Raw genomic sequence first — 13062 nt, 5'->3', positions numbered from 1 at the left:
ATGTTTTCATTGTTTCTGTTTTTAATGTTTTGTATTGTGAGCCACCTGGAATCATAAGCTAGAATGCTATATAAAAGTAAAGGTTCCCCTCACAGCTATGTGCTAGTCGTTCCCGACTCTAGGGGGTGGTGCTCATCTCCATTTCAAAGCTGAAGAGCCAGCACTGTCTGAAGACGTCTCCGTGGTCATGTGGCCAGCATGTCAAAACGCCAAAGGCACCCGGAACACTGTTACCTTCCCACCAAAGGTGGTTCCTATTTTTCTACTTGCATTTTTTTACGAGCTTTCAAACTGCTAAATTGGCAGAAGCTGGAGCACAACCCCGTTACTTGGCACTAGGGATTCATGCCGCTGAACTGCCAAACTTTCAATCAACAAGTGTCTTAGCCACTGAGCCACTGTGTCCCTAGAATGCTCTATAAGCAGCTATACAAATTCAATAAATAAATAAATAAATAAATAAGTTAACCTGGTCTTTCCAGATCTCTGATTTCTCTTAAAAGGTTTTTACTTCTTTTTTAAATTTGTTGATGCCTCTCTGTTGATATCTCTCTGAATACCATTTTGACTTTAAAAGCAACAATGCTGATGCCTGATATAATTGAAAATAGAGGATACTTTAAGAAAAATGACCATTCTAAGTTAAATTGTTAAATTCAGAGTTAATTTATGTTTTAAGATTGGCAAGATATATATTTTAGGTTCATGAAAAGAGTTACACTCTGAATGCATAGTTCAGAATTCACTTTTGCGTTGGTTTTGATTCCATTATTTTCATGCATTTCTCACCAATGTCACCATTGCTTCAATGATTATCACAGCTGCCAAAACAAACAAAACAAGAACACATTTTTAAAGGAGTTACCACTATGACTGTTTGTCAAACCTGGCAGCATATAATTTCCAGTTCTTGCTTCTAAATAGTATTCTTTTGATATATGAAAAAAGGAAGCCAGTAAAATGAAAGTTCTTAAATTCAGTGAAAAACTTAGAAAAACCAACTAAAATAAATCAGATGATATGAAATAGTTTAACTGTTGAAGTATGCCGAATTTCCTTGAAATAATGAATGTTCATTAAAAAAAATAGCACTTTTATTAAATCATTTTTAATTTCCTCCTTCCTACTTCCCTCATGGTCAGAAAGCAATTACATCACCAGTCATCCATTTTAAATATGTTGTCAGGAAGTTAATGTCATAAAAATGAAAAATATATGCCGTAATATATGCAGCAAGAGAAAAACATTTAAACTGAAGAACTTAAGAATTCTCTTAAGAATTAAGGTAAGAAATCTCTTCCAGAATTGGATCTTGGGCTCCTTTTTCCCAATGTGATGACAAACCATCATAGCAAAGACAATTCCATAAGAAAATACCTGCCTTAAACAGATTTTGAGAAAAGAAAGCACCATAAGGAGGCTTTTCATACCTTTCCAGAATGCTGCAGTGACTAAACTCTCAGGTGTTAGATCACCTCTTGCTTCAGCTCTTTAGTTTCAGAGATAAGACTCTAGCATCCCATGAGGTTTGCTTTACTCTTAATTGATCTTATCTGATACCTAGCTGGGTTTCATGCCAAGAATGTAGAGTTCTTCAGTCTTTAGCCTAGCTAACACCTAGCCACTACACTAAACTAGCTCTCAATAAAACATGAGTACATTTACTATAATTTTCATGAGATGTTATTCAAGATTTATCCCCTGCAAATGTTAAAAAATATGTGTGAATACAATAAAACAGTTTAACTTTTAAAATGTGTACATGGTGCTGAACAATGTGTTTAGAAGGCAAGGCAGAGAAACAACAATATTGCCCGTGTACATGTCAGAGAACTGAGAAATACAAGTCATTAGCTGTTTTGGAGTGGGCGGTGTTTTCTGCAATCCCATCCCCTGCTACTTTGATAAAAATCACATGGAGAATGGAGATATGTCACAGATAAGAAGCACCATACATATGGTCTGCTCCCCCCCCTCCTCCCCCCCTCTCCAAAAAGTAACACCGGTGTCAGAAATGCCAAGTTTATTTCACCTCATTCTTCTGCAGTAGCCTTTCCCACTATGCTGCAGGTGAAAGATTTGCAGGGGATAATAGCATCCAACACAATTGGAAGATACGTGGATATCGACATTTTCTTAGTTGAGGAGGACATTTTCTCACAATTCTGTAATGCCTGAAATATAGGATTCCCAACATGGGATATTCTGCCCTTAATGTCATTGTGGATCAATGTCACACTTGGCTTATTATATTACATTTGGTCATGACAGCCATTTGGGGATGAAACAGCCCCTCCCTTTGTGGAAGCGCTCAAAATTCAGTGTGCTCAGTTGAAAAAAAAGATTGAGGACTCAAGGGTGTTTCTTGACCTGAAATCCTTCACTTCCACACCATTTCTCCAATGAGGAATACTCATTCATTCATTTAATGTGTATGGCCGCCTATCTTTGCAAGTGATTTGTCAATTGAATCAACCATTATCAAGAATTTAAAAGAAGTTGCTTCCTGCCACAATCATCAAGTTTTAAAGCTCCCAGCTGCAAACTTTCCTGGCATTTTAGTGAATGTTCTCTTGAAGCAAACACACAGAGTCCTGTCGAAAAGACTACACATTTGCAATATTTAAGCTAATAGTCTTTCACACCATTACACAAAATGACAAAAAAGATTAGTTAGGCATATCTGAGCAAGGAATACACACAGATGCCCTTGGCTTAGAATCCATATTCTTGTCTGGTTCATCAGTTAGCAGCCTCCAAAGGTTTGAAAGGAACTTGAAAAGATGCTTTCCCAAAGCATCTGCCATGAGAAGAACAAGGAAAGATGTCATCTACTAACCAAATGTAATGGTGCGAAGAAACACAACCAAGGGACAACTTTCTAATCATTACTCCTTTCCAAAGGCATTCAAGGATGTCATCATGTTATCCAGGGCCTAGTGATACACCAAAGAACATCTACTATCTATTCAGCAAAGCAAATAAACACAAGAATGGAGTAACACAAGCAGGATTCACAAAACTACCTTTTTTTTTGCTGGTATTGATTCAGATTCGTTTTCCTCTTTGCACTTAGATTTAATGAGCCCAATGACTGTTTTGACAATTGCTTCTCTTTGTCAATGTCTGTATCCACAAAGGTAAATTCCTACCTTTCAGGAATAGCATTTCATCTCTGGAGAAGACTAAATAATAGCAACCAGATTCTAATTTTGATATTTATTATTTATATTAGTTATATATTTAGCTTCTTGCTTTTAATTGCAAATTTTTTTTGCAATACAATACAGATAGTCCTCGACTTACAACAGTTCATTTAGTGACTGAAGTTACAACAGCATTGAAAAAAGTGACTTATTCACACAACCACTGCAGCATCCCCATGGTCACGTGATCAAAATTCAGATGCTTGGAAACTGATTCATATTTATGACGGTTGCAGTGTTCCAGGGTCCTTCTGATAAGCAAAGGCAATGTGGAAGCCAGATTCACTTAACAATCCCATTTTACTAACTTAACAACTATGGTGATTCACTTAACAACTATGGCAAGAAAGGTCGTAAAATGGGACAAAATTCAGTTAACTGTCTCACTTAATAGACATTTTGGGCTCAATTGTGATTGTAAGTCAAGGACTACCTGCGCTTAATGAGATTTAGGCACTTAATAAAGGTCTTGAGGAAAAAATGGAAAAAATATTAAGCAACTATACTTAGGACCACCTGTACTTTCCTATTGCTGGAATATGCTTGAAGAAAGACACACATTTCAAGAAGAAAGAGAATAAAAACCGAATAAAGAGAACAGTCTGGAAATATGTTTTGTTGACTCACTCCCAGATGGTCAACTTCTGCACTACAATCGGCTCCACCTAGCTGTTCACAGAGCATTTGGGTGCCACTAAACTATTGGCTGAAAAATATTGAATGAGAAATTAATATATTTCCCAAACAATTACCTGAACTGGCAGCTTGGTAACATTCTTTGTGTTTTCAAATACATTAAGCAACACAACTGAAATACATCAAACATGCCCAGCTGTCATTTTTAACATTAAACAGAGTTTCACAGAACATTTTCTATTTTTTAAATGAGTGAAACTGTAGATAACCAGTTTCCTATACACTGATGACAATTAAATCCATCTAGAAAGGGCTATTTTTCTTCATGCCATGAGCCCAGTTCTACCTCCAATTATTACAGCAGGAGGTGCAGTCAAATGTGAATATCCATATCATCCTCCATTGTTTTCTCTTGAGACTACAACTCTATAAATGTCAGGATTTTATTATAATACCATTCTCTCTTTGTCTGGCACACACACACACACACACACGCACACACACACACACACACACACAACTTCCACTTTTGTAAAACTTATCTGGAATTCCAACATTCTCTATTTATTTATTTATTTGTGATCACCAAGTAACCCTAATTTTGTCCTAGCACATATTTCAAGCATTATCTTACCTCTAGCACAGCCAATTTCATATGGCCCAAAGAGTTAATAACCACAGTTTTTACCACCCAACTTATCTAAATTACAGAGCGGGTGTTTTGGAGTTTAGTTTTTAACTCTTAAGATATTTTGTGCTCGTAGAAGCCCTTTGGGACTGAAGTGGATTACAAATGCTGTGGGTAAATAATGAACAATTTGCAAATGCACCAATACAGTTAAGGAATTAACATGAAATACTTGCTTCCAAGTCACATATGTATTTTTATAGCTCTAAAGATATATCAATGGGATAATAAATATTAAGTATAAGTGTGAGATATAAATTTTACATAAACAAAATAACTCATTAGTCTATAAAAATGATGGCATGTACCTGTCACCCACCACCATACATCTAAATCTAGAAATGTGATTAAGTTGTTAACAGCAATGCCATTCCCTCTTCTGCCCACTAATATTTTATTCCTTTCTTTCCCACATTAAAAAATGAAATATCTCAAGATGTAACACCCTGCAGTTCCATTTCTGGAACTGGCTAGATATACAAATACTACTTAATAAAATATAGAGCATATAGTCCTACATTTCATAAATCTAGAAGAAAGAGATGCAACATTCTGTTTTGAATTGCAGATTCCCTGATCTTGTTACGTTCTGCTTCAATTATATATTCTTGTTTTAAAGGCAGAACATAAAATTTACATTTAATAACTGTTTCTCATTTTTCCACTTTTTCCTATAAATTTTGCATTTTTTTTTTGGAAAATAGAGAAACTTTACCCCCAATCCACATTCCATCCCTATAATGCCCCCAAATGTCACATCATATGGAATACGAACTGGTGACTTTGATAATGCATATAGAGATTAAAAATCAAACTCTACTTTTGAAAATGTCAGAGAGACACAATAAAAATGCAAATAAAAGAACTTTTATCTCAGAAATCATTTCCATTTTACAGGTAGCATTTTCCTGGTATCCATAGCATCTGGATGCTGACATATGTCCCATCTGTCTCCAGGGCAAGGATTAATGTTGGCTAATAGGCAATGCTGGGGTTTGAATGGCGGGTGTAATGGTATGTGGGAATCACCTTGGGAGATCAGGGAGAGAGCCACAACAGTTGGATAAAAGACAACTTAACCCACAGTAGGGATGTGGACATGGCAAATGTCTCAGAAGTGACCCTCCTTAGTTTCTTGGGCTGTAAAGGTGAAGGGGGAGAAATGTACTTTCAGACTTACAAAATTCTATTAACAATACAATAAAGTAGAATTAGTTAATATGGGTGTGCTTCATGTCTGGATTACCTCACAATTCTGACAGCATATCAAAGAACCCATAACAAGAGGGAGGAGGACCTCAGCCTTTTAGGAGAAACCAGCTTCAAAAGTTTGAAGGAATTAAATGTGTGTTATTTGTAAGTTATAAGCACCCATTTGCCCTTTATCCTTCTGACAACCCACAAATGCTAGCATGGCCTAACCTTTGGCTCTACCCAATTATGGGGCAAGGGAGAAGACCACAAAGGAGTGCTGGTAAGCGGCATGATACCACCGACTCTAATCAGAACAGGTGATTCTTCATGGAACTTCAGCTAGAAATCCTAATGCCAACAGATAAAACACCATTGACAATGAGGAGGTCAGATAAGTCAAAACAAACTTAAGAAACTTTAATTTATAAATTAAATCAAATTATTACATACCCCTGCAGCAAAGCCTAGACTCCCATCCAGGATTCGTCTCTGCAAATGTAAGATTACAAGTGGTCAGAAATGATACCATATAAAGCAGCAATATACTAATTTCACATTTGACGTTGAATCATGGTTTATTTAAATGTTAATTTGCTGGCTTCGTGCAACATACTAAGCCGTAAAACATAGCTTGCAGACAACAGCTGCGCTGAAAAGCACAAAAAAATTGCACTATGGCTTACCATAATACACAAAACAGATTAAGTGTATGATAGTCTCGTGTGAAACTAACACAACACTCAATACAGAGTTAAAAATCTAGTCCCGATTTAATAAAGGCATCAAACTTCAAAGTGTGCTATTATTCCCCATTTTGATATCCTCTGCAATTCCTAAAATATTCATCTAGTACCACCGTGCAGGTTGGGAATGCTGAGAGCTGTAATAGCAGCATATCTGAAGGATAAGAACCCAGGAAAACTGCTGTAAATACATACTGGTTAATTCTTCTGTCCACCAAAATTCAGGCTAAGAGAAGAAGCACAAAAAAGGGATTTCTCCTTCAATTTTAGCATACTATTTTCATTGGTTCATTCACTGCCTTTTGCAACAACTGCAAATTCCTGAAACCTTTCAAGGGTAGTCCCAGATCTCAGGACATAGGTCAAACTAAAGGTACTCACAATAGCCATATATGTACACCTTTAAAATAAAATCTAATTGCTACAGTTGCTAAATGTGGTTTTGGGTATCATAAATATGACTTTCAAAGGGTTTTAGAAGGATCTCTTCCACTATAACCCAGGTAATAATAAATCTTTCAAATTTATGATATCAAAAGACCCATTAATCTGCTGTAGCTATTTGGCTTACTCTTCTAAAAAAATGCAAAAGCTAGAGACAAGCATCTCTAGCCAATTTTAGTTAAATGTTGCAGAGTATTAATTAAAGATATAACATTTTAATACCAAGCTCATTTCTTTTTCCGGCTCTATCACATAACTCCCACATGCCATAATTAGTATTTATGGTTATCATCAGAGCCATACTTGCACTCCATATTAACATTGTTATCATACCTAATGCTGAAAAATGCCATTTTTCATCCTCTAATCTTGAAATTTGCACCAAAAAAGTTCAGGCCTCACCTGCCCACTGGAAAAGATAAATACAAGTGCTGAGCCAGCAGCTGTCAATCCCCACGTCAGTAAGGTTCCTAGTAGTGCTTGCCACACTGGATTGTAACCAAGAATCATAATGAGGAATCCTGGGTTTAAAGATCTGGTAAACATGAAAGAAATATTAGGTAGAAAACTTAAAATCTGAGCCAATCAAAATTAATTATTCTGTTTCAGAAATACATTTTATTGGTCTATTGGTCTATAGCTAGAAAGTTATCTGATTTGTGTCTCCTCCTAAAAGTGTTTCCCTGAAGTTGGCAAAATGCTAGCCATGATCACCATATATGCATAAAATTCCTGTTTATTCATATATTATTAGATACTTGTAATTAAATATAATTGACATTAGATCAAATCTCTATCCCTCAGAATTATCCTTTCTTAAAATATGGCTGTGGACCCACTTTAGCTTTATAGACACTTTTAGAAAATAAAAAGAAGGAAGCAGAACCATGCTTCCAATAGAAGCGTGTCTGCCTGTCCAGGAAAGGGGGGGGGGGGAAGAGACCAAAACTCCCAGGTAAGCTGAATTTGGTGGTGGGAAAACCAACATTATCTGTTTGCCTTCTGGTCAATTGCTATTCTGTGATTGGCCACACCCACCATTTAGGAGTCAGTTAGTGAAAAGAAAAATAGCAATAACAATAGCACTTAGACTTATATACCACTTCATAGTGCTTTACAGCTCTCTCTAAGTGGTTTACAGGGTAACCATATTGCTCCAACAATCTGGGTCCTCATTTTACCAATCTTGGAAAGATGGAAGACTGAGTCAACCTTGAGCTGGTCAGAATCGAACTGCCAGCGGTTGGCAGTCAGTAGAATTTGCTTGCAATACTGCATTCTAACCACTTCGCCACCACGGCTCTTTAAGAGGCCCCTCATGGCAGCCATTTGATGAAAGCATTAACCACATGCCTTCAAAGTTTTGACTATTCCCACCCCAAAAGATTACCCATTCTTGTAATGGAGGATAACTTGAACACTATAGGAAATATAAGGAGTAAGACAGTTTAGCTATAAATCCATTTGAGGAGGGTCCTTGGACAATTCCTCATAAAATTGGAATGTGGTTGTCATCCTTTCTAAGCATGTGAGCCCTTCATGAACCGAGATTTACTTCTAGCAGAATTTACACATTACAGTAAACCATGAGCTGTTTTAATAATGATTTAATGAACAAGCATAGGTGTCTGGTTCATATTAAACCATAAATCACTGTTTGCAAGGCACATCAGGTAAATTTCTAATCTTTGGATTGTGTTTTTGACTTGCATTAATTGAGACGATTGGCTGAGTTGAAAGAAAATGAATTTTGCCTTTCAAGTGAAGCATTATTCTCATCAAGGAAATTATTGCACAAGGGAATAGCTACAACTGAGAGGGAGAAGAAACAAGTCATAGAACATTCTCCTACTGTCGATTTCTGTGGGAAATTTTTATCTGAGAACTTGCAACCGTAGGGAAGAGGGCGGGGAGGCACAACTCCAGGTTACTGTAACTTAATCAATCTATATGAAGTTCCATAATAACCTTATCGTCGCCAATTTAACCATTGCAAACAATTAAAATTTCCTCTATTTTAATCACACTGGATCTAATCCTTCTGTATGGGTCATTTTCATTTCTGTGCAAGGAAAGCTTTGATACCACCACCACCACCACCATCCCAAAACGTGAAAGGCACCAAAATGAATGAGTTTGCCACAGCGTAAAATATATAAAAAACAATTATTTGCGGTCCATTTATAAAATAATCCGTAGAAAATTCTAAGACATAAAATTGACAAGTAAAAATTGTTAGATCGGGGTTTTTTTCCCCCTAGTACTAATCCCGCTTTGTTTGGTTTTTTTAAGATAAAACCTCCTAAAATATGCCGCAATAATTTTGCCTGCCTGGGTGTTTGTTTTCAATGTATTCTCTTGGATTTTTTTTTTAAAAATTATAATAACCCATTCTATTTAAAAATAATAATTCACTACATACACTCAATAAGATCACCCAGTCGTTGCAAAATACAGCGGCTACTCCAATTCCGGCAGTCACTTCCTGGTTCCTTTGTACACGTGTCTCTCAAACCGACGTGGCTCCACCTACTGTTCTGCTTCAGCCATTGGCAAAGCAGCCTGGAGTAGCAGGCTAGATTCTGCGGTACACACCTATTGATTTCTGTAAAAAGTGAAGCGAGTGGCTCAAAAAAAGAGATTTAGTTTAGATACTTGCACTACTGTGTGATGGGATAATATGGTTTCCGACTCCTGTCGACTCTCCGAACTTACCAATATAATCAAACAAACAAAAATCACAGCTGACAGACCTTTTAAAAAAAACTGTACTTGTTTTTACATCCCAAGAGCACAAACGACCAAGAATGAGTCAAGTATTTTGATTGTTTTCATTTAGGCTAGAGCCTCTTTGGCACTCTAACACTCAGTTATTGCTCCCCGCTGCTTTTCTCAGTCTTCAGACACGTTTTTCCACGTTTGCTTAACCTTGAAATATTTTTCCCCCAATATCTACATACGATTCTTTTGCTGTCTTTGGGAAAAGAACCAAAACATTCCTATTCAGTCGGACCTTTTTTTTTTTTTCATGAGGAATAATTATTTTTATTATATTATATTTTATCCAATTTATATTTGATTTTTGACTGCTGTGAGTGCATATCGGTTAAAAAATGGTTATAAATAATAAAAGCAAAGTCCATATAAGCTTGTTTCGTAATAAACTTGATGGCTTGAAAGTGCCATAAGTTAAGACCTTTGCTGTGTAAAGGTCTGCTGATATTCTCACCGAGAATATCAAATAAGTGAGAACATATTCGAAGGAATATTGAAATTTTAGTTAAGGGTAGATTGTTCTTGTTGCTTGGTATGTTGCTTCCATCTGCAGTACTTAATGTTTTCTGTTTGCATTGCCAAGGCTTTACAATACAAAAATTAGGGAGTGAATTAGATTGCCATTGATTGAAAGAAGGACAGGATCTTTAATAATTACATAAAAGAGTACATTTCAGAATCCCAACATTTCTTATCTTCGGGAATGTATTTAATATAAAGCAATTAAATATGATATTGCTAATATTTTTTTTAAATAAAAGCCTTAATAAAAGATTACCCCCCATTTAAATCTTGCTGAATATGAAAGCATTTAATTTGTGGAAGCAGAGGACCTGAAGTATAATGATTCAATGCAAAAAAGAAAAAATGAAAACGAAGATATATGCTGAGGCAAGATTTAGATAAGATGTCATGCTATAATATAGTTTTCTTATATGAGGTTTAGCATTTTGTACTGTTCCAGCCACTGTGGATTGCATACCACTGTCTACGGCTTCACATGTAATGCAAACTCAGCAAATTGTAATTTTTTTCAGGAAGCCATGATTAAATAGAGCACAGCTCACATATGATTAGAACATTGTTGTGGACAACTATTTTGTGATCATACATCATGCCAATGGGTTCACCTAGATGTCGGTGTTTTTTTATCTCATGAGAAACTATGGATAGATTCACAACTGTATTAGACAATAGACTACTTAATAATAGTTGACTAAAAAATCATGGTTTGCAGATTCACACGAGACTACGAGATCTTCTTCACAGTCATATTAATGTGCATTCCTCTAATCTCTGACTCAGCAGAAAAGTATATACCGTAATCATAAATTGCATCACCCCAATTACCATACCTTATTCTACTTCAGTGACTAAGCCAGTGAGGTGCTATTTCATAGTTTTGCTGTCAAACAAGTTAAAGAAGATCATTGACAAATTCTGCTACTTCATGTGGTGGGATAATTCATGTACAAACAAGTGGGAGTGGCTTTAGCCACCTTTTAAATTGCCAGCTCAAAATTAGCTGGTGACTCTAACATCAGGATTTTTTTTTTAAAAAAAATATAAGACTAGTGCTCTTTTGAAAGAGTGCTAAATCTATGACTAAAAATGACATGACTGACAGGTCACAGGTACAGAGGATAGGTTTAGAAGAACAGAATTGACATTTTCTGCAAGGGAATAATAGTGCTTTTGGCAAGGATTGTCTTCTGTCCAGCACCTAGAAATACCACATAAAACTGAAAATGGTGTAGGAAAGAGTAGGTGTAACACTCATTCAAAAAAAACTGTAAACCTACATAATGCTTGAGGAATGCTTTTACAATGAGGCATTAAATGGATGGGCTCCCAGTAGAAGTCAGGTGTATAAGAACAGAGCAGAATAACAGAGTTGGCAGGGACCTTAGACGTCTTCTAGTCCAACCCCTTGCTCAAGTAGAAGACTCTATACCAGTGGTTCTCAACCTGTGGGTCGGGACCCCTTTGGGGGTCGAACGACCCTTTCACAGGGGTCGCCTAAGACCATCAGAAAACACATATTTTCAATGGTCTTAGGAATAATTTTATGGTTGGGGGTCACCACAACATGAGGAACTGTATTAAAGGGTCGCGGCATTAGGAAGGTTGAGACCCACTGCTCTATACCATTCCAGACAAGTGGCTGTCCAGCTTCTTCTTAAAAGCTTCAGTGATGGAGCACCTAGAACTTCTGAAGACAAGCCGTTCCACTGGTTAATTGTTCTCATTCTCAGGAAATTTCTCCTTAGTGTCTCCCCTATCCTACAACCCAGGCCAAAATAACCATAAGTGTCAGGTGTGCCTCCTTTCAATACTCAAGAAAGAAAAACCCCAACTCCATTTTCATTGAAGAAAGGTACTTTTACTGAATATGAACTGAATGCAACCCTAGAAAAGCAAGATCTGAAGCATAGGCGCGAAAATCACATATAGAAAGCATCCCCTCCCAACTGTCCAGCGTAAATCATCCAATCCACAGGTCCTCCTGGGGTCATGTGGGAGCACACGTCTGGCAGTGTCATCCTCCTGGTATGCCATGACCATTGACTTTGAAACATATCAACTTCAAAGAAAGAACTGCAGCAAAGATTCACTTTCCCCCAAGAATCCCCCTAGCTCCCCCTCCCCCGTTTCCATGGCAGCCAAGCAAGCAAGGATCCAAAGAGCAGAGGCTGACACTAGAGGTGAAGAGGTGCTCCTGCAGCAGGCCACAGTTAGAAGAACATGAGAATGTACTCTAAGCCGGGGTCTCCAACCTCGGCCACTTTAAGACTTGTGGATTTCAACTTCCCCAGCATGGCTAAGGAATTCTGGGAGTTGAAGTCCACAAATTTTAAAGTGGCCAAGGTTGGAGACCTCTGCTCTAAGCCACAAAGCTGATCCAAAAAAATAAACTATTTAAACTATCGGTTTGCATTGTTGAGTATCTCTGTGCTAAACTATTTTTGAAAGCTGAAAGAATTTGAGAGAGCAGCCTTTCCTAAATCTCTGTTGATTCCTCTGCATCCACAACCCCACCACCACCACCACCACACACACACCAAGTTCTTGATGTCTAGGAAACCTTTCATAAATTTTGTCACATTCAGAGATTACAGTGGAAATTTAAATCGTTTGTTTAAAATAGAGGCAGTCCATCCACTTCCAATAAGCAGTGAGCTTTTGAAGCTAAGTCCTAAGAATGCTTATCTGGAAATCAGTCCAACTAAATTCAGTGGGATTTTCACTTATAACTATATTTAAAGAGTTAGTTTCTCCAACAAAAAAACAAAACAAAACAAAATGTGGGGGCAGTGCACACAAGTGTACTACACAAGTGTAGACTATTCATGCAGCTGAGACATAAGCAGAGACC

At 37.0% G+C, this 13062-nt stretch overlaps 1 protein-coding gene across 2 annotated transcripts in view; it reads right to left on the bottom strand.

Moving 5' to 3' along the window:
* SLC39A11 (solute carrier family 39 member 11) overlaps positions 1-9408 on the bottom strand; it is a 322297-nt gene extending 312889 nt beyond the window's left edge. For both annotated transcript variants that reach the window (XM_070934733.1, XM_070934734.1), the window contains exons 1-3: positions 9334-9408; positions 7314-7446; positions 6175-6213 (exon numbers count right to left, since the gene is read on the bottom strand). In XM_070934733.1, coding sequence (XP_070790834.1) covers positions 6175-6213; positions 7314-7421 — 147 coding nt within the window. In that variant the 5' untranslated portion in view covers positions 7422-7446; positions 9334-9408. The remainder of the gene's footprint in view (positions 1-6174; positions 6214-7313; positions 7447-9333) is intronic.
* Positions 9409-13062: the final 3654 nt, after the last annotated feature.

The sequence above is a fragment of the Pituophis catenifer genome, unplaced genomic scaffold (assembly GCF_029215685.1).
Source record: "Pituophis catenifer annectens isolate HBS135680 unplaced genomic scaffold, rPitCat1.0.hap2 SCAF_2, whole genome shotgun sequence".
Taxonomy (NCBI): Eukaryota; Metazoa; Chordata; class Lepidosauria; order Squamata; family Colubridae; genus Pituophis; species Pituophis catenifer.
This window is presented reverse-complemented; position numbering and strand designations above follow the sequence as displayed.